A 21760-nucleotide genomic window follows, 5' to 3' on the forward strand; every position below is an offset into this window, starting at 1 on the left:
TCACCCTTTCCTCTCTCCCCCTCCTCTCTACCACACCACTCTATCCCTCTTTTCCACTCTCCCCCCTGCCCCTCCCCATTCTGCCATCACTCTTCTTCCCTCACACTCCCCCCCGCCCGGTTGCTGGGCGCGCGTTGGGTAGTCTCCGTGCCTGACCCATGTCCTCCTCTGCGCAGACCAGCGTTTCCACCACCCGAACGGGGTGCACTACCTGCGCGAGACGGAGGAGGGCGAGGCTGGCTACAGGGTCCTGGCCGTCAGCCAGCCTAACGTGGCGCCCGAGGTGCTGGCAAAGATGGGCCGGCCCGGCTCCGTGGTCGACAAGGCGCAGATCCACAGCAGGTGAGGGCTCCTCCCCGGAGAGGGGGCTCCCGGACGCTGATGTGGTGTGGAGCCTGGGGAGGCTCGGTGAGGAGGGAAGGGAAGGAGTGGGGTGGGGGGAATACACTGAGGGAGGAGGGGAGGGAGGGTCTACCATCCCTCACCCTGATGACGGGCTTGCCAGAGAAAGCTCAGACCCTTTTGTGGATTGAGTCTCGCTTGCAGTGACCGCCTGTCCCCTCATAACGCCCTCCTTTCCTCCCTCCGTTCACCCTCTCTCCCCGGGGACAACAGGATGAATGCATGAACAGCATCGGACAGCTCTGGGCCTGTACTCGCTGGAGTCTGGAAGAAAGAATCCCGTTGAAAGAGCGGATGCGGGGGAGATGTCCCCTGTGGTGGGAGAGTCTAGGACCTGAGGACACCGCCTCGGGGTAGAGGGACACCTATTTAGAACGGAGATGAGGAGGAATTTCTTTAGCCGGAGGGTGGTGAATCTGTGGAATTCGTTGCCACAGGCGGCTGTGGAGGCCGGGTCATTGGGTGCATTTAAAATAGAGGCTGTTCTTGATTAGCCAGGGCGTCCAAGGTTACAGGGAGAGGGCAGGAGAATGGGGTTGAGAGGGTTAATAGATCAGCCATGACGGAATGGCAGAGCAGGCTCGATAGGCCGAGTGGTGTTACCTCTTCACTCTGTGCCTCCCCCACCCCACCCTGCCCTCTCTGCAGGTGGCTGGACTCCTCCCGCTCACTCATGTCTCAGGGTATCAAGGAGAACGACCGGCTTCTGCTGCGCTTCAAGTACTTCAGCTTCTACGACCTGGACACCAAGGTAAGGCCTCGCCTAGGCCTCGAGGGGCCTAGGTGGGGAGAGAGGCTCACCCAGACAATCCCACCTCTCCCGGAAGTCTCGGGAGTCTCCCACATATCGATAGCGGCTCCCTGACGCCCGCAGGTTATGTACAATATCCCGGAAATTGATTTTTTTTTGAGAGGAAGAGCGAGAGGGAGCATCCTAATTGGTCTCTCTTTGTGCTAAGTTAACCTATCAGTTTTCTCTGTGGGCGGGCTTTACAGTCAACCTCAAAAATAATAGAACCTTAGAACATTACAGCACAGAAACAGGCCTTTCGGCCCTTCTTGGCTGTGCCGAACCATTTTTCTGCCTAGTTCCCACTGACTGAATGGCCTACTCCTGCACCTACTGTATATTGTCTATTGTCTATTGACCTGCACCCAGCCCATATCCCTCCATACCCCTCTCATCCATGTACCTGTTCAAGTTTTTCTTAAATGTTAAAAGTGAGCCCACATTTACCACTTCATCTGGCAGCTCATTCCACACCCCCACCACTCTCTGTGTGAAGAAGCCCCCCCCCCCCAATGTTCCCTTTAAACTTTTCCCCCTTCACCCTTAACCCATGTCCTCTGGTTTTTTTCTCCCCTAGCCTCAGTGGAAAAAGCCTGCTTGCATTCACTCTATCTATACCCATCATCATTTTACACACCTCTATCAAATCTCCCTTCATTCTTCTACGCTCCAGGGAATAAAGTCCTAACCTATTCAACCTTTCTCTGTAACTCAGTTTCTCAAGTCCCGGCAACATCCTCGTAAACCTTCTCTGCACTCTTTCAACTTTATTAATACCCTTCCTGTAATTCAGTGACCAAAACTGCACACAATACTCCAAATTCAGCCTCACCAATGCCTTATACAACCTCACCATAACATTCCAACTCTTATACTCAATACTTTGATTTATAAAGGCCAATGTACCAAAAGCTCTCTTTATACTACCCTATCTACCTGTGATGCCACTTTTAGGGAATTTTGTATCTGTGTTCCCAGATCCCTCTGTTCTACTGCACTCGTCAGTGCCCTACCATTTACCTTGTATGTTCTACCTTGGTTTGTCCTTCCAAAGTGCAATACCTCACACTTGTCTGTATTAAACTCCATCTGCCATTTTTCCAGCTGGTCCAAATCCCTCTGCAAGCTTTGAAAACCTTCCTCACTACACCTCCAATCTTTGTATCATCAGCAAATTTGCTGATCCGATTTACTACATTATCATTCAGATCATTGATATAAATGACAAATAACAATGGACCCAGCACTGATCCCTGTGGCACACCACTAGTCACAGGCCTCCACTCAGAGTAGCAATCCTCCACTACCACTCTCTGGCTTCTTCCATTGAGCCAATGTCTAATCCAATTTACTACCTCACTATGTATACGTAGCGACTGAATCTTCCTAACGAACCTCCCATGCGGGACCTCGTCAAAGGCCTTACTGAAGTCCATGTGGACAACATGCACTGCCTTCCCTTCATCCACTTTCCTGGTAACTTCCTCGAAAAACTCTAATAGATTGGTTAAACATGACCTACATCGCACAAAGCCATGTTGACTCTCCGTAATCAGTCCCTGTCTATCCAAATACTTGAAGATCCTATCTCTTAATACTCCTTCCAATAATTTACCTACTACCAACATCAAACTTACCGGCCTACAATTTCCCAGATTACTTTAAGAGCCTGTTTTAAACAACGGAACACCACGAGCTACCCTCCAATCCTCCGGCACCTCATCCGTAGATACCGACATTTTAAATATATCTGCCAGGGCCCCTGCAATTTCAACACTAGTCTCCTTCAAGGTCGGAGGGAATACCCTGTCAGGTCCCGGGGATTTATCTACTCTGATTTGCCTCAAGGTAGCAAGCACCTCCTCCTCTTCAATCTGTATAGGTTCCATGACCTCACGACTTGTTTGCATTGACTCTGTGCCAGGTTCCTTAGTAAATATATCTTCAGGGAGCGGTTTCTGAGAAAGGTAGCGCGCATCATTAAGGACCTCCAGCACCCGGGGCCTGCCCCTTTCTCACCGTTACCATCAGGGAGGAGGTACAGAAGCACAATGACAGTGTTGCTCGCTGCACTGTTTGCAACAGAGACTTTTCTATTGCCCGCGGTGGGTTAAAATGTAAAAGACATGTTGAGGTGAGTTTAACAGGAGTCATTAGCAAAGTTAACGTTATTTAAGCTAACTGGCCAGCTGCTAAGGAGCTACTCCATTGATGCCCTGCGCGATGAGGCCAAACTCCCTGTAGACTTGCTTAAAGTCGTGATAGAATAAAAAGACGACTCCATGATATTATAAGCACATATTTTAGTGTCAAATTTTCTGCACGTACCCAACTTGGTTTACAGATCAGACAAAATCACTCAACAGAGTATGACATACACCCTTGGAGGTCGACCGGGGGTGCTACCTCCCTGAAATGAGTTTTTGCAGGGTGGGGGGGCTGGGCTCACCCCGCAGACTGTGATAAATTTCCAATGATTTGTCAAGTCCCCAAAGACGACCTTGCCAGAGGACGCGTCTCCAAATTCCGGCCAACTCCATCCCTCCTTCTCTCTTTTTTCCTACCCTTGCTCCCCTCTCATGCCTTCTCCTTACCTGCCCATCACCTCCGTCTGGTTCCCCTCCTCCTCCTCCTCCCCGTTCTCCCACGGTCCGCTCTCCTCTCCTATCAGATTACTTCTTCTTCAGCCCTGGGCCTTTTCCCCCCAATCGCCACCCGGCTTCTCATTTCATCCCGCCTTCGCTCTCACCTATCACCTATCAGCTCGTGTCCCTTCCCCACCCCCCCCCATGCTCTCACTCTGACCTCTGCCCCTTTCCATTCCAGTCCCGATGAAGGAACTCGACCCACAACGTCAACTGTTCATTCCTCCTCTGCACACGCTGCCTGACCTGCTGAGTTCCTCCAGCGCTTTGCGTGTGCTGCCCGTTGCAGATTTCCGCTGCACTCCCTCTGGCCTGTCAATGCCCTCCCCACCCTGTCCGTTAGTTTCTCATTCCCTACACTGGCTACTTTCCCCAGAGGGGGTGCCATTTTGGAAGCTGGTGGTAATATGGACCATTGCCACTAGGGGGCAATCACTCACCAGCTCACACGTGCCCCCTCTGGTTCAGACCAAGCGTTCCTCCCCTCACCTACCTCTGTCCCTCGCCCTACAGTACGACGTGGTGAGGATCAACCAGCTGTACGAGCAGGCCAGGTGGGCGGTCCTTCTGGAGGAGATCGAGTGCACGGAGGAGGAGATGATGATGTTTGGAGCTCTACAGGTACGAGGAGAGTGAAGCTCCCTCCACACCGTCCCATCACACACTCCCGGGGTCAGACAGAGTGAAGCTCCCTCCACACCGTCCCATCACACACTCCCGGGGTCAGACACAGAGTGAATCTCCCTCCACACCGTCCCATCACACACTCCCGGAGTCAGACACAGAGTGAAGCTCCCTCCACACCGTCCCATCACACACTCCCGGGGTCAGACACAGAGTGAAGCTCCCTCCACACCGTCCCATCACACACTCCCGGGGTCAGACACAGAGTGAAGCTCCCTCCGCACCGTCCCATCACACACTCCCGGGATCAGACACAGAGTGAAGCTCCTCCACACCGTCCCATCACACACTCCCGGGGTCAGACACAGAGTGAAGCTCCCTCCACACCGTCCCATCACACACTCCCGGGGTCAGACACAGAGTGAAGCTCCCTCCACATCGTCCCATCACACACTCCCGGGGTCAGACACAGAGTGAAACTCCCTCCACACCGTCCCATCACACACTCCCAGAGTCAGACACAGAGTGAAGCTCCCTCCACACCGTCCCATCACACACTCCCGGGGTCAGACACAGAGTGAAGCCCCCTCCACACCGTCCCATCACACACTCCCGGGGTCAGACACTAGATGGCGCTCTCTCCACACCGTTGCATCACACACTCCCGGGGTCAGACACAGAGTGAAGCTCCCTCCACAACGTCCCATCACACAATCCCGGGGTCAGACACAGAGTGAAGCTCCCTCCACACCGTCCCATCACACACTCCCGGGGTCAGACACAGAGTGAAGCTCCCTCCACACCGTCCCATCACACACTCCCGGGGTCAGACACAGAGTGAAGTTCCCTCCACACCGTCCCATCACACACTCTCGGGGTCAGACACAGAGTGAATCTCCCTCCACACCGTCCCATCACACACTCCCGGGGTCAGACAGAGTGAATCTCCCTCCACACCGTCCCATCACACACTCCCGGGGTCAGACACAGAGTGAAGTTCCCTCCACACCGTACCATCACACACTCTCGGGGTCAGACACAGAGTGAAGCTCCTTCCACACTGTCCCATCACACACTCCCGGGGTCAGACACAGAGTGAAACTCCCTCCACACCGTCCCATCACACACTCCCGGGGTCAGACACAGAGTGAAGCTCCTTCCACACTGTCCCATCACACTCTGTCAGGGATGCTCCATGTCTGGTCAATTCTACGCGATCTGTGTTGAGCCGTTCCTGAGCCTCCTACGGCGAAGGCTGACAGGTCTGGTTCTGCGTGAACCGGACACGGAGGTCGTCCTCTCGGCCTACGCCGATGATGTACTCCTCATGCTGACAGATCCCAATGACCTGCGGAGGATGCGCGAGTGCCAAGACGTTTTCTCGGCGGCATCCTCTGCCAGGATCAACTGGGCGAAATGTTCCAGACTCTTAGTGGGTCAGTGGCAGGTGGACTCCCTGCCGGAGGAGATGAGAGCTTTTGAGTGGAGCACTAGACGTCTTCTCTATCTGGGAGTCTACCTGAGTCCTTCTGGGGAGACCTGGCTGGCGAACTGGCAGGACCTGGAGATGAAAGTCATGGCCCGGCTGGGGCGCTGGTCAGGCCTTCTCAGGGTGCTTTCCTATCGAGGCAGGGTGGTGGTCATAAACCAGCTGGTGGCCTCCATGTTGTGGTATCAGATGGTCACCTTGGCCCCTCCTGCCCCGTTTGTTGCAAGACTGCAGAGGAAGTTAGTGGACTTCTGGGGCAACAGGAAACACTGGGTCTCTGCAGCGGTCTTGAGTCTCCCAGTGGGAGAGGGCGGACAGTCGCTGGTGTGCGTCCGAACGCGACTGGCGGCTCTCCGCCTCAGGACTCTGCAGAGATTCCTGTACGCCGAGCAGCCTCCCAGGTGGCACGTGTTGGCGACTTTCTTCCTCCGGAGGGGCTGCTGTCTTCACGAAGACATGCGGCTACCACCGGCGGGCGTCAGCCGTGCGGCTTTGCGGAGTCTGCCCGGCTTCTATCAGGACCTACTGAGAGTCTGGAACATGGTCGCCTCAGGCCGGGAATCCCCTCCTCAGGCGGAGGGCGGGGTCCTGGCCGGCCCTTGCCCTACCTCAGTGGCTGTCGGTGCAGCTCAGTTGTGTGGACCGACTCAGGCCGAGCTGCTGGTCGGGCCCAGACCCCGCAATCTTCTCCGAGAGCCGTGTCCACACAACTTGAGCCGTCTCTCATCGATACCCACAGTCCCATTCAGGGATGCAAGTAGGAGGTATCTGTATGGGCCGCTACTCCACATCCTCCACTTCCTTGCCCTTGTCCACCGTCCCGACACGCCATGGAGGGTCCCCACTGGAAGTCCCTTTATGCCGGGGTTCTTCCCATGCACCTGGGGGATCTTGGCTGGAGGGTATTGCATAGAGCGGTGCCCTGCAATAAGTTTTTCAGTTTGTACATGGATCTCCCACCGGCATGCCACTTCTGCGGGCTGGAGGAGACCGTGTACCACATGTACATGGGCTGCTTCTCGCCTTCTGGCTGCATTTTAGTCCCACCCTGTTTATATATGGTCATCCAGTAAGGAAGGGGGCATGGAGGGATGAGGATGTCCTAGTCAACTTGCTCCTGGGGCTGGCGAAATCCGCCATCCGTGGGTCTTGGAAACGGGTGGCGGGAGGATCTCCCCGGGCAGACTGCCTGGCAATGTTTAGGGGGTATGTTCGTGCCCGGGTAACTATTGAAAAAGAACACGCGCAGTCCACAGCGGCCTTGGAGGAGTTTCGAGACCGTTGGGCTCCACGGGGTGTAAATACCATCGTGGATAGAAATGGCAACATTCTGGTGTAGTGTCTATTGTCTATTTGTAGTGCAGTAATTGTGTTTGCCACTGTTTTGTATATATTGTATAGCACCGATATTTGTAATAAAGGATTTTGTAATCAAAAAAAGGGGTCAGACACAGAGTGAAGCTCCCTCTACCCAGTCCGGTCGGATCCTCCCTGGACAGAGTCAGCCCAGACTAGGCTGTCACGAGGCAGCAGACTGGATTAGACGGGGTCTGCCCTCAGTACGGATCCGGACGGCCGGCGTTGACCAGTCATCTGGACGAGTCAGTAACGTGGGGGCGGGGGGCTCGTCCCACCAATCCTGACACTGTTTCATCTTGTCCCGTACCAGTACCACATTAACAAGTGCTCGCAGTCGGGGGAGATCGAGGAAACCCAGAAGGACTCAGACCTGGACGAGGTGGAGGCCGCGCTCTCCACTCTGGAGGTGAAGCTGGAGGGGTCGAACCCGAAGGATGTCCTGGTAAAGGGGCTTTTCCTCTTCCTGCCCCTCTGTAATCGTGTGTCTCAGTGTGTGTGTGTGTGTTTGACCGTCCCCCAGTGAGAGTCAGTGTGTGTGTGGGACCGTCCCCCAGTGAGGGTCAGTGTGTGTGTGGGACCATCCCCCAGTGAGGGTCTGTGTGTGTGTGGGACCGTCCCCCAGTGAGGGTCTGTGTGTGTGAGACCGTCCCCCAGTGAGGGTCAGTGTGTGTGTGGGACCGTCCCCCAGTGAGGGTCAGTGTGTGTGTGTGGGACCGTCCCCCAGTGAGGGTCAGTGTGTGTGTGTGAGACCGTCCCCCGGTGAGGGTCAGTGTGTGTGTGTGGGACCGTCCCCCAGTGAGGGTCAGTGTGTGTGTGGGACCGTCCCCCAGTGAGGGTCAGTGAGTGTGGGACCATCCCCCAGTGAGGGTCAGTGTGTGGGACCGTCCCCCAGTGAGGGTCAGTGTGTGTGTGTGGGACTGTCCCCCGGTGAGGGTCATTGTGTGGGACCGTCCCCCAGTGAGGGTCAGTGTGTGTGTGGGACCGTCCCCCAGTGAGGGTCAGTGTGTGTGTGTGGGACCATCCCCCAGTGAAGGTCAGTGTGTGTGTGTGGGACCGTCCCCCAGTGAGGGTCAGTGTGTGTGTGGGACCATCCCCCAGTGAGGGTCAGTGTGTGTGTGTGGGACCATCCCCCAGTGAGGGTCAGTGTGTGTGTGTGGGACCGTCCCCCAGTGAGGGTCAGTGTGTGTGTGGGACCGTCCCCCGGTGAGGGTCAGAGTGTGTGTGTTTGACCGTCCCCCAGTGAGAGTCAGTGTGTGTGAGACTGTCCCCCAGTGAGGGTCAGTGTGTGTGTGAGACCATCCCCCAGTGAGGGTCAGTGTGTGTGGGACCGTCCCCCAGTGAGGGTCAGTGTGTGTGTGTGGGACCGTCCCCCAGTGAGAGTCAGTGTGTGTGAGACCGTCCCCCAGTGAGGGTCAGTGTGTGTGTGAGACCATCCCCCAGTGAGGGTCAGTGTGTGTGTGTGGGACCGTCCCCCGGTGAGGGTCAGTGTGTGTGTGGGACCGTCCCCCAGTGAGTGTCAGTGTGTGTGTGTGAGACCGTCCCCCGGTGAGGGTCAGTGTGTGTGTGTGGGACCGTCCCCCAGTGAGGGTCAGTGTGTGTGTGGGACCGTCCCCCAGTGAGGGTCAGTGAGTGTGGGACCATCCCCCAGTGAGGGTCAGTGTGTGGGACCGTTCCCCAGTGAGGGTCAGTGTGTGTGTGTGGGACTGTCCCCCGGTGAGGGTCATTGTGTGGGACCGTCCCCCAGTGAGGGTCAGTGTGTGTGTGGGACCGTCCCCCAGTGAGGGTCAGTGTGTGTGTGTGGGACCGTCCACCAGTGAGGGTCAGTGTGTGTGTGGGACCGTCCCCCAGTGAGGGTCAGTGTGTGTGGGACCGTCCCCCGGTGAGGGTCAGTGAGTGTGTTTGTTTTATAGCTGCTCTCTGAAGTGTGATTAAGGGGAGGGAGGGTGCAGTGGGGAATTTGCCATTACTGGGGCGTTTGTGTCTCGAGGGGTGACTGGATCAGCTGAGAATGTTTTCCGAAGAATGAAGGACATTTGAAAGGTGACCGTAGAGTGATTCGTAAGATCTTCAGGGAAAGGAGGGACAGACCTTGTCCCGGGGGAGTGCGGTCTGAAACCATGGGGATTGGAGAGATTTACAAGGGCTTGAGTGGCTTTCTCTATGTGGAGGGCGTTGGGTACGATGAGCAAGCTGGATGTGACAGAGCTGAGTGCAGTTACAATGATTAAGAGGCATATGGGTTGGTACGTGGAGGTGAAAGGTTTAGAGCAGAGGTTTTTTTTAATGCCATGGACTAGTAACATCAAGCAAGGGGTCTGAGGACCCCACGGTGGGGAAAGGGCCAGGTGCAGCTGGCTTGGGCATTGAGTCAGAATGGGCCTTTGGGCCAAAGGGCTTGCTTACTTTCATCTCTGACCCTCCTGGACAGCTTGTGTTGGGAGCAACTTTGAGAGAACATAGAACACAGAAATCTACAGCATCTTGCAGGCCCTTCGGCCCACAATGCTGTGCTGACCATGTAACCTACTCTGGAAACTGCCTAGAATTACCCTCCCGCACAGCCCTCCAAGCTCCATCTACCTCCCCAGGAGTCTCTTAAAAGACCCTATCGTATCCGCCTCCACCATCGTCGCTGGCAGCCCATTCCACACACTCACCACTCTCTGTGTAAAAAACTTGCCCCTGACATCTCTGTGCCTACTCCCCAGCACCTTAAACCTGTGCCCTCTCGTGGCAACCATTTCAGCCCTGGGAAAAAGCCTCTGACTATCCACACGATCAATGCCTCTCATCATCTTGTACCCCTCTATCAGGTCACATCTCATCCTCCGTCGCTCCGAGGAGAAAAGGCCGAGTTCACTCAACCTATTCTCATAAGGCCATGCTCCCCAATCCAGGCAACATCCTTGTAAATCTCCTCTGCACCCTTTCTATGGTTTCCACATCCTTCCTGTAGTGAGGCGACCAGAACTGAGCACAGTACTCCAAGTGGGGTCTGACTGAGGTCTTTTATAGCTGCAACCTTACCTCACAGCTCTTGAACTCAAAGAGTGGGATGCCTCCAAGTTGAATGGCCCAGCGGGATGTCTCACTGGCGATGGGGGATAGATGGGGGTCGGGGGCGGGTGCAGGAGAAGCAAGGTCCGGGAAATGCTGAACAATTCCGACCTCCTCCTCTCCAGGACAGCATCACCTCGATCCCGGAGCTGCAGGACAACCTCAAGCTCTTCAGGTAGGTTGGCCCTCATGCCGGGGGGGGGGGGGGGGGGTGAAGAGGTACCACCGGCCCAGGAAGAGGGTCCAGACCCAGCCCGACGTGAGGCTGCCACACACCAGAACGTTAACAGGAGACGAGTGTTCGGTGGGGAGTGTTGACACTGGTCCTGTCCTCCCATTACGGGGGGCGGGGGGGAATGGTCACGAGGGACCAGGAGATCGAACGTGTCACTGGGCAATGGTTGAGCTCAGGGTGTAACTGAGCCAATAATAAAATTCAATTAAGTAACTAAAATACCCAGAGGCAGAGCACACACACACACACACACACACACACACACACACACACACACGGAGGCCTACATCTCTCCTAATTATCTCCAGTGACAGATATTGATCACCATAAATCGCATGTGTTTGAATTTCTTACTTGCAAGGTCAATCGCCGTTCACAATAGAGGCGTTAAAGTCAATCGAAACTTCAAGCAGACAGCCGATGATATTTTAAAGTTAGTAAATGTAGAGGTGTTAAAGTCAATCGAAACTCCAAGCGGACAGCCGGTGATATTTTAAAGTTAGTAAATGTAGAGGTGTTAAAGTCAATCGAAACTTCAAGCAGACAGCCGATGATATTTTAAAGTTAGTAAAGGTAGAGGTGTTAAAGTCAATCGAAACTCCGAGCGGACAGCCGATGATATTTTAAAGTTAGTAAAGGTAGAGGTGTTAAAGTCAATCGAAACTCCGAGCGGACAGCCGATGGTATTTTGAAGTTAGTAAAGGTAGAGGTGTTAAAGTCAATCGAAACTCCGAGCGGACAGCCGATGGTATTTTAAAGTTAGCAAAGTAGGGACCAGAGGTGGGTTATAGAGACAGGGGCCCCAATTCACAGCAGTTAACTCACCTGCTCGACTTTGGGACGTAGGAGGAAACCGGAGTGTGTGGGGGGGGGGAACCCACGCGGTCACAAACTCTACACACAGACGCCACCGGGGAGGGATTGAACGTGTCTCCAGGTCTCCAAACCAGCAGGTCGACTCACTGCATTATCGCAGACGTCCTCCTGGGATTTACTGGGCTCCGGGAGACGGGACCGGCTGAACGTCTGGTTGCAAATACACCCTGAGTGGGGGGGCAGACGGTGGATTTAAACCTCTCTGTTGCTTCGCAGGCCCAAGAAGCTAACACTGAAGGCCTACAAGCAGTACTGGTGTATATTCAAAGAGATGACGGTGTCCTGTTATAAAAGTCAGCAGTCCTTTGGTGAGCCAGTCCACCAGATGAACCTGAAAGGTGAGCCTCTATCGGCCCTTTCTCTGTGCGTGTTTTTTCATTTATCCTGTCGTATTTCTGTGTTCTACTGTGAAAGCCCGCAAGAAAATGAATCTCAGGGTAGTTTTGAGGAAATCTTCAAAAGGCAGTATCCATAAGGCACAGGAACGAAGTTAGGCCATTTGTCCCGTGGAGTCTGCTCTGCCATTTCGTCATGGCTGATCCATTTTCCCTCTAAGTCTCGCAGCCCCCTGGTAGGCCTCAGGCTTGCTCAGCTCGCTCCCGTCTAGGGGGAGCAGCCTTTGGCCCCGCCAGACTGGGTAATCAGTTGGTGTGGATGCTGTGTGATGTCCCCACCTCGCCAAATAACAGACAGTACACCATGTGCGATTAAATGATTCCACTTTATAGATCGTACTGGAACTATGGCTTAATAGAGATACAATATAAAAGGAAAAGTAAAAAGCGCCAAACTTATCAAAGTTCACCCACTTTGTGCACGACCGTTGGAGCTCAGTTAACGGAGTCTTCTTGCCACCATTCGGCCCCCTCCGACCTCCTCGACCCGCCATCTGGGACCAACAACAATGGTTGACCAGACACTCCACACGAATCCGTCCTCGTCTCCTCTCCTCGCCGAAGCCCCTGGGCCTCAGACTCCAGCCCGGGGTCTGTCCCGTCGCCCAGCTTACAGCATCGCGTCTCCTCTCCCTGTCCCCATTGCGCCTTCTCCCCAAAGCCCATGAAAACACCAGCTCACAGACCCACAAGGAAGAACAACATCTATCCCAATTTGGTTAACAAATGAATACAATTCTCGTTATCAGTAATTATAACCCAATCAAGCTGCAAGAGAAAGCACTCACTCAGCAGTTACCATAACAAAGAAGCCATTTTATTAGCCTTAGCAGTAACATAAAAGAAGAAACCCCTCCCAGTCTCATGGGGATTCCAGGTACGGTCACACTGGACTGTGTACCACAGTAACAAGACATTTTGTTGCCCGAAAGGCCGGTTAAAAACAACGTACTTCCTATTAGTTCTTCTATTTGATTGCTGTACCTACACCTAAAAAGGAAATCAACAGAACACACTTGCTTTCAAACAGACGCGTGTCTCTGTCTGGGCAGGGTCTGGCCTGTGCTAGGAATCACTGGGGATGGTTCCATCTTGCCGCCTCGGCCCAGCAAACAGGTCGAACCAGTTACAGACAGGAGCTGGAGGGCACAGATTCATCTCTTTTGCTTTAAACTCTCCTTAACTTCGCTCGTCAGCCACAGTAGTGTATCCCCCTTCTGTGGGATGAATCTGTCCAGCACTTTCGGAATTGCTCCCGGAAATTCCAGTCATTGCTGTTCTGCCATCAGCCCTGCCAGTGTTCCCTTGCAATCAAATTTGGCCAACTCCCCTCTCATGACTCTGTAACTCCCTTTCCTCCACTGTAAGACATATGCATCTGATTTAAGCTTCTCCCTCTTAGACTTTCTATCATATTTTGATCACTGGCTCCTAAGGGTTCCTTTACCTTAAGCTCACTAATCAAATCTGGTTTATCACACAACACCCAATCCAGAATTGTCTTTTCCCCTCGTGGTCTCAACCACAAGCTGCTCTTAAAAGCCATCTCACAGGCATTCTACAAATCCCTTCTTCTGGGATGCAGCACCAACCTGATCTTTTCCAACCCCCCCTGCATATTGAAACCCCCCCCCCCACCACACAAACACAAGTTCACTCATTGCTAGCAGAACCAGGCATCGCTCAGTGGGGGCCGAGGGAGCTCTGCCGACCTTGAACCTCTGCGGTCCTTGTTTGGAATTGGTTTATTGTCGTCACAGGTACCAAGATACGGGGAAAAGCTTGTCTTGCAACGCGTTTCATACAGATCGGATCATTACACAGTGCGTTGAGGTAGGGCAAGGTAAAGGAATAACAGAATGCAGAATAAAGAGTAACAGGGTTAATGGCAGGATTAGTGTGGAGGGACAGAGGGATCTTGTCCATAGATCACTCAAATTTGCAGCACAAGTTGATGGTGCGGTTAAGAAGGCACGTGGTGAATTGGCCTTTGTCAGTCGGGGGATTGAGTTCAAGAGCTGCGAGATTATGTTGTAGCTCTAAAAGACTCTGGTTAGACCCCCTGCTTGGAGTACTGTGTTCCGTTCCGGTTGCCTCGTTATCGGACGGATGCGGAAGTTTTCGAGAGGGTGCCGAGGAGATTCACCAGGACGCTGCCTGGATTAGAGAGGGTGCAGAGGAGATTCACCAGGATTCTGCCTGGATTAGAGAGGGTGAAGAGGAGACCCACCAGGACGCTGTCTGGATTAGAGAGGGTGCAGAGGAGATTCACCCGGACGCTGTCTGGATTAGAGAGGGTGCAGAGGAGATTCACCAGGATTCTGCCTGGATTAGAGAGGGTGCAGAGGAGATTCACCAGGACGCTGCCTGGATTAGAGAGGGTGCAGAGGAGATTCACCAGGGCGCTGCCTGGATTAGAGAGGGTGCAGAGGGAGATTCACCAGGATGCTACCTGGATTAGAGAGGGTGCAGAGGAGATTCACCAGGATGCTGTCAGGATTAGAGAGGGTGCAGAGGAGATTCACTGGGATGCTGCCTGGATTAGAGAGGGTGCAGAGGGAGATTCACCAGGATGCTGCCTGGATTAGAGAGGGTGCAAAGGAGATTCACTGGGATGCTGCCTGGATTAGAGAGGGTGCAGAGGAGATTCACCAGGATGCTGCCTGGATTAGAGAGGGTGCAAAGGAGATTCACTGGGATGCTGCCTGGATTAGAGAGGGTGCAGAGGGAGATTCACCAGGATGCTGTCTGGATTAGAGAGGGTGCAGAGGGAGATTCACCAGGATGTTGTCTGGATTGGAGAGGGTGCAGAGGAGATTTACCAGGATGCTGCCTGGATTGGAGAGGGTGCAGAGGAGATTCACCAGGATGCTGCCTGGATTGGAGAGGGTGCAGAGGAGATTCACCAGGATGCTGTCTGGATTGGAGAGCGTGCCCTATGAGGAGAGGTCGAGCGAGCGAGGGCTTTTCTCTTTGATGAGAGGCATGGATCGAGAAGGCAGCCAGGGTGGTGATGGCTTAATTTTAAGGTGATTGGAGGGAAGTAGGGGGAGATAGGTAGGATACTAACACGGGGGGTGGTGGGGATGTGGGTAGGGACAGTTGAGAGACTCTCGGGCAGGCACACAGATGGGGCGCAGGGGGATCGCCTTCTTGCCTCGCGCCCTTAACCCTGACCTTCTGCTCCCCCCACCCAGGTTGCGAGGTCACTCCTGATGTCAACATCAGCGCCCAGAAGTTCTGCATCAAGCTCCTGGTCCCCGCTCCAGAGGGGATGAACGAGGTTATCCTGCGCTGTGAGAACGTGAGTGTCGGAGTGGGGGGGGGGGGGTGGAGGAGTGGAGGGAGAGGAGGTTTAACGATCACTCCACTGGCGGTGGGGGGGGCGTGGTGGGACAAAACCCCGGGGTGCCCCTCGACAGGAGACCATCGGTGTCGGCAAATAGAGATGCACTTCGCCGGAAACTCTCGGGCGGTCAGGCAGCGTCTGGGGAGAGAGAAAAAACAGCCCGTGTCTCGGGCCAATGAGACAGTGAGGAATCGAGCCCCACGCACGTCGGTGGGGCGACTGGCCACTCTGTCGCCCCACAGTGAGGGGTGAAGAGGGTGTGAGGAGGGGGGTGTGGGGGGAATATGAGGGAATAGAACACCACCTTGTTTTCCGGCTGGGTAGCCCCCAACCTGACGGCATGGATATCGGTTTCTGCAACTTCCTCCCCCTTCCGTCACCATTCCCCGTTTCCCTCCCTCTCCTTAGCTCCTGACCTCCCTCTGGTGCTCTTCCCCACCACCCCCTTCCCTTTCTCCCATGGCCTTTCTCCTCTCCCGTGCGGTGCGCGGCCGAGCGGTTAAGGCGTTGGACTGGCGATCTGAGGGTTGTGAGTTCGAGCCCCGGCCGAGGCAACGTGTAGTGTCCTTGAGCAAGGCACTGAGCCGCACACTGCTCCCGTCCACCCAGCTGACAATGGGCCCTGGCAAAAGGCTGGGGATTAACCTCGCGATAGACTGGCGTCCTATCAGGTTGGGGGGGGGGGGGGAGTCTCGTACTCTCAGTTGCTTCGCGCCACGAAAACCGGCATCAGCACCGGCCTGATGAGCCTATAAGGCTCGGGACGGACTTTAACTTTGTCCTCCGCTATCAGATTCCCCCCTCTCCAGCCCTTGAACCCTTCCACCAATCGACTTCCCAGCTCTTCACTTCACCCCCTTTCCCCTCTCCCAGTCACCTGCCACTTCGTACTTCTTCCTCCCCTGCCCCCGAACTTTCTTACTCTGACCTCTGACCTCTCTTTTGCCCAGTCCTGATGAAGGGTCTCGGCCCGTTCCGGTGTTTCGTCTGGACAACAACTGAACCTCTTGACCGTGTCTGCATGCTTGAGTCTCTGCCGCGTGATTGGCTACGTAGTGCACTGACCCACCTGAAGGAGTTCTTTGGAGGTGGCGAAGCCTTGCGAGTAGGCCGGGCGGGGCTCTCTGCGACCGTGCTGGCCGAACGGTGGGCCACGGATGGGGCAGGGGGTGTGGGGAGAGGGTTGTGTGTGGGTGTGTGTGTTTATGGATTAACGCTGCTTTCTTCCCCCCGCTGGGCCCAGGAGGAGCAGTACGCCAAGTGGATGGCAGCCTGTCGGTTAGCGGCCAAGAGCAAGACCATGGCGGACAGCTCGTACCAGAGCGAGGTTCAGAACATCCGCTCCTTCCTGACCATGCAGAGGACCAACTCCAAGCCACAGGCCGCCTCCGAGGCTGGGGCCGAGGACATCAACACCAAGTCCCTGGTGTCCCACCGTTACCAGAAGAAGTACAAAATCAAACAGGTGGGCACGGCCTGGGGGTCAGGCTTCCCCCTCCCTGGTTTGTATAATACCCCTCCTTGAGCCTGGGCCTGTCTGTTGCCCCTCCCTGGGACAGGGCCTGGGTGATGCCCCTCCCTGGAACAGGGCCTGTGTGATACCCCTCCCTCACGCACACTTTGGATCTGATACCTACCCTGGGAGCGGTAGTCTGTGTCTGTTACCCCCTCCCAAGGGTCTAGGTCTGTCTGATACCCCGTCCAGGGCAGGGTCTACCTAGGTCAAGGTATGTGTATCTGTTACCCCTCCCTGGGATAAGGCCTGTCTGATACCCTTTCATGGGGCTGGGTCTCCCTGGGGCAGCAGTTTGCCTGATACCCCTTCTTGGGGATAGGTCTGTGTGTCTGATACCCCTCCCTGGTGCATTAGGGGATGAATAAGAATCAGGGGGCAGGCTTTGGAGAGGTATCTGACTGTGTTTTGCACCCCCCCCACCTCCCCTTCCAATAATGGAGCGTGACCTGTGACCTCAGGACCTCCATCTTGCCCCCTCCCCTTTTCCCCCTTGATACCTCCAGCCGTGGTTTGGGAGATTCTGGGGGTGCCTGACCGTCCGGGCCCCAAGCGAGAGGGCGGCGGTCCGAGGGTCGCACCTAACCTCCGCCCTGTGACCTCCCGCAGTTAACCCCTCGCATCCTGGAGGCCTACCAGAACATCGACAAGCTCTCGCTCATGGAGACCAAGATGAAGTTCATCCAGGCCTGGCAGTCGCTCCCGGAGTTCGGCCTCTCCTACTTCGTCGTCAGGTGAGGGCCGCGCGACGCTGTGGGGGGGCGGGGAGAGGGCCCTTCGGCCCATCTAGCGCATGCTAGACTGGCTTCCTGCCTCTTCCCCATCCGCGCACTTGTCCAAACCAGCTTATACTGCTTCTGCTGACGAAAGTGGTCCCCAACGAGCCCATACCGCCCGATTTTTTAACCTACCAACCGTAGGTCCGTCTTTGGACTGTGGGGGGCACCCGGAGGAAACCCACACGGCCACGGGGAGTCGGACCCCAGTGACTGGCACCGTGAGGTGTTATGCTGGCGTACCGCGGAAAATGCCCAGAGATCCGGACGGGCAGGGTACCGGGGCAGGGTGGGGGTGGGGGTCCCCGCAGGTCACGGTGGGGCGGGACGGGTGGTTTCGGCGGGGGGCTTCCCCCAGCCTGACGCTGTGGCCGTGCCGGCAGGTTCAAGGGCTGTAAGAAAGAGGAGGTGCTGGGCATCGCGCCCAACCGCCTGATCCGCATCGACCTCGGAGTCGGCGACGTGGTGAAGACGTGGAGGTTCAACAACATGAGGCAGTGGAACGTCAACTGGGACATCCGGCAGGTAGGGGTGGGGCGGGGCCTCGGGGAGCTGGGGCGGGGCCTCGGGGAGCTGGGGGCGGGACCTCGGGGAGTTGGGGCGGGGCCTCGGGGAGCTGGGGGCGGGACGGGGAGTTGGGGCGGGGCCTCGGGGAGCTGGGGCGGGGCCTCGGGGAGCTGGGGGCGGGGCCTCGGGGAGCTGGGGGCGGGTCGGGGTTGGGGGCGTGTCCCCGGGGAGCTGGGGGCGGGGCCTCGGGGAGCTGGGGCGTGTCCTCGGGGAGCTGGGGGCGGGGCCTCGGGGAGTTGGGGCGGGGCCTCGGGGAGCTGGGGGCGGGGCCTCGGGGAGCTGGGGGCGGGACCTCGGGGAGCTGGGGGCGGGACCTCGGGGAGCTGGGGGTGGGACCTCGGGGAGTTGGGGCGGGGCCTCGGGGAGCTGGGGGCGGGACGGGGAGTTGGGGCGGGGCCTCGGGGAGCTGGGGTGGGGCCTCGGGGAGCTGGGGGCGGGGCCTCGGGGAGCTGGGGGCGGGTCGGGGTTGGGGGCGTGTCCCCGGGGAGCTGGGGCGGGGCCTCGGGGAGCTGGGGCGGGTCGGGGTTGGGGGCGTGTCCTCGGGGAGTTGGGGCGGGTGCTCGGGGAGTTGGGGGCGTGTCCTCGGGGAGCTGGGGCGTGTCCTCGGGGAGCTGGGGGCGGGGCCTCGGGGAGTTGGGGCGGGGCCTCGGGGAGCTGGGGCGGGACCTCGGGGAGTTGGGGCGGTTCCTCGGGGAGCTGGGGCGTGTCTTCGGGGAGTTGGGGTGGGACCTCGGGCAGGGGGCGGGGACTCGGGGAGAGGGCGGGACCTCGGGGAGTTGGGGCGGGACCTCGGGGAGTTGGGGGCGGGTCCTCGGGGAGCTGGGGCGTGTCTTCGGGGAGTTGGGGTGGGACCTCGGGGAGCTGGGGCGTGTCTTCGGGGAGTTGGGGGTGGGGACTCGGGGAGTTGGGGGCGGGTCCTCGGGGAGTTGGGGCGGGACCTCGGGGAGTTGGGGGGTGGTGACTCGGGGAACTGGGGGCAGGAACTCAGGGAGTTGGGTGGTCACCCTCCCAACCCCAGATCCATTGATGCCAACGGGGGATCGCCTGCCTCCACTCCTCCTGTAGTCCACAACCAGCTCCTTTGTTCCAAGCGTCTTGGAGACCGCAAGACTTTTAACCCTTTCATTCCTGGGAATCGTTCTGCTTCTGTACCAGACCCTGATGCAGTCAGTCTACACTCCACCGTGCGACTGCAGTTTTTCTGTGTCTAGCCCTGATTTCTGCTATCGGTGTTACCTGTCCGATTTTTGTTTGAACGCTATGATCTCCTCCACTCACTGTGTTACTCTGGAGAAATCGCCCGTTTTTTTTAATATATTGAGGGCATTTGCTGTAGTTTGTTCTCCTGTGCACGGGTACCTCTGGCTAAGTTTCCCCGCGAAGTCGGCGGTAAACTCCCGCAACTTCTTACTGACGCCGAGTCTTCCCTTAGGTGGCCATCGAGTTTGATGAGAACATCAACATTGCCTTCAGCTGCGTGACGGCCGACTGCAAGATCGTGCACGAGTACATCGGCGGCTACATCTTCCTGTCCACCCGGGCCAAGGACCAGAGCGAGACCCTGAATGAGGAACTCTTCCACAAACTAACCGGGGGCCACGAAGCACTCTGATCGGCCTACCGCCGGGAGGGCCCCCGCTCCGCCACCGACGCCAAGAGGATTCACTGAGCTTTTGAGAAACTGAAAACAATAGTCCCTTTCAACTCGGCTAACTAAGATTAATCTCACTAATCCAGCAAGCAGCAGCGCGCACGGCTTTGAGGGCGCAGGACCTCTGTGTTTCCGGGGTTGGGGGCGCTTTGAATATTTCTTTGCGGTTACTGTGGGTGGGAAGTTCAGGTCCCATCCAACATTCTGGCCGGCTGATACTGGCTTACCACCAGCCCCGTCTCCCCCCTGATGCTGTTAGGCTGCCCTTTGCCGTGAGATGTTCGTGCCACCGACACCCGTCCGTCTTCTAATCTGCTCCCTCTTCCCCTCCTTTTCTCAACCTATCCTGCTCTCAGGTTACACAGCTGGTAGACCTAGAGCTCCTCTCCTCCATCTCTCCTCGTCCTCTTTCTCTGCCTCCTTCACCCCTCCTTTTCTCTCTCGCTCCCTCCCCCCTTCCTTTCTCGCGCTCTCCCCACCCCTTCCCATTCACTCCCACCGTCCGCACTCCCAATGGGACCCCACCCCCTCCCATTCACTCCCAATGGGACCCCACCTCTCCCCATTCACTCCCACCGTCCACACTCCCAATGGGACCCCACCCCCTCCCATTCACTCCCACCGTCCACACTCCCAATGGGACCCCACCCCCTCCCATTCACTCCCAATGGGACCCCACCCCTTCCCATTCACTCCCAATGGGACCCCACCCCTTCCCATTCACTCCCACCGTCCGCACTCCCAATGGGACCCCACCCCCTCCCATTCACTCCCAATGAGACCCCACCCCTTCCCATTCACTCCCACCGTCCACACTCCCAATGGGACCCCACCCCTCCCATTCACTACCAATGGGACCCCACCCCTCCCATTCACTCCCAATGAGACCCCACCCCTTCCCATTCACTCCCACCGTCCACACTCCCAATGGGACCCCACCCCTCCCATTCACTCCCAATGGGACCCCACCCCTTCCCATTCACTCCCACCGTCCACACTCCCAATCGGACCCCACCCCCTCCCATTCACTCCCAATGGGACCCCACCCCCCTCCCATTCACTCCCACCGTCCACACTCCCAATGGGACCCCACCCCTTCCCATTCACTCCCAATGGGACCCCACCCCCTCCCATTCACTCCCAATGTGACCCCACCCCTTCCCATTCACTCCCAATGTGACCCCACCCCCTCCCATTCACTCCCACTGTCCACACCCCCAGTGGGACCCCACCCCCTCCCATTCACTCCCACCATCCGCACTCCCAGTGGGACCCCACCCCCTCCCATTCACTCCCACCGTCCGCACTCCCAGTGGGACCCCACCCCCTCCCATTCACTCCCACCGTCCGCACTCCCAGTGGGACCCCCACCCCCCTCCCATTCACTCCCACTGTCCGCACTCCCAATGGGACCCCACCCCCTCCCATTCACTCCCACTCTCCGCACTCCCAGTGGACCTGCTGACTGCAGTTCAGTCGCCGATGGTCCCAAGCTGTCCACGTTACTGCACAGTGCATCGTTGAATCAGTGTACCCAAAAGATCGCAAGAATGAAACGATGTTTGTGGGGGAGCTCACCGTGCATCTGAACCCGCGGCGAATCTGTACATAATCGGGCAATTCACAAACGACATCTTTATACGAAAGACGAAGAGAGGTTGGAATAATGTTCATTAGTAACATGCACACTGTCCAACAGAACGTTAAAGCACACGGTTTTCATCTTGCTTTTGAGAAATCGGAGTATTTGTTATATTTAAACAATAAATTTTTTCTTCTTCTGCATTTTAGGATATTGAGTCTGTTAAATAGAACAGTACAGGCCCTTCGGCCCACAGTGTTGTGCTATCCCTCCCCTCCTACAGACCCCTCCATTTTTCTTTGATCTATACACCCGTCAAAAAGATATTTAAATACCCCTAGTGCATCTGCTTTTGGCATCACCCTTGAGTCAGTTTACTGTCCTCTGTGTTTAAATAAGGAACTGTCTCTGACATTATGCCCTCTCATATTGGCCATTCCTATCCTGGGA

The 21760-nt window shown here is 56.4% G+C and overlaps 1 protein-coding gene across 1 annotated transcript in view; it reads left to right on the forward strand.

Moving 5' to 3' along the window:
- LOC132384022 (fermitin family homolog 3-like) overlaps nt 1–21513 on the forward strand; it is an 88758-nt gene extending 67245 nt beyond the window's left edge. The window contains exons 5-15 of the mRNA XM_059955299.1: nt 177–342; nt 1051–1153; nt 4351–4458; nt 7620–7751; nt 10492–10541; nt 11694–11815; nt 15070–15176; nt 16465–16686; nt 17344–17468; nt 17894–18035; nt 19510–21513. Of these exons, the coding sequence (XP_059811282.1) occupies nt 177–342; nt 1051–1153; nt 4351–4458; nt 7620–7751; nt 10492–10541; nt 11694–11815; nt 15070–15176; nt 16465–16686; nt 17344–17468; nt 17894–18035; nt 19510–19689 (1457 nt within the window). The 3' untranslated portion in view covers nt 19690–21513. The remainder of the gene's footprint in view (nt 1–176; nt 343–1050; nt 1154–4350; nt 4459–7619; nt 7752–10491; nt 10542–11693; nt 11816–15069; nt 15177–16464; nt 16687–17343; nt 17469–17893; nt 18036–19509) is intronic.
- The last annotated feature ends 247 nt before the right edge of the window (nt 21514–21760 follow it).

The sequence above is a fragment of the Hypanus sabinus genome, chromosome 31 (genome assembly GCF_030144855.1).
Source record: "Hypanus sabinus isolate sHypSab1 chromosome 31, sHypSab1.hap1, whole genome shotgun sequence".
Taxonomy (NCBI): Eukaryota; Metazoa; Chordata; class Chondrichthyes; order Myliobatiformes; family Dasyatidae; genus Hypanus; species Hypanus sabinus.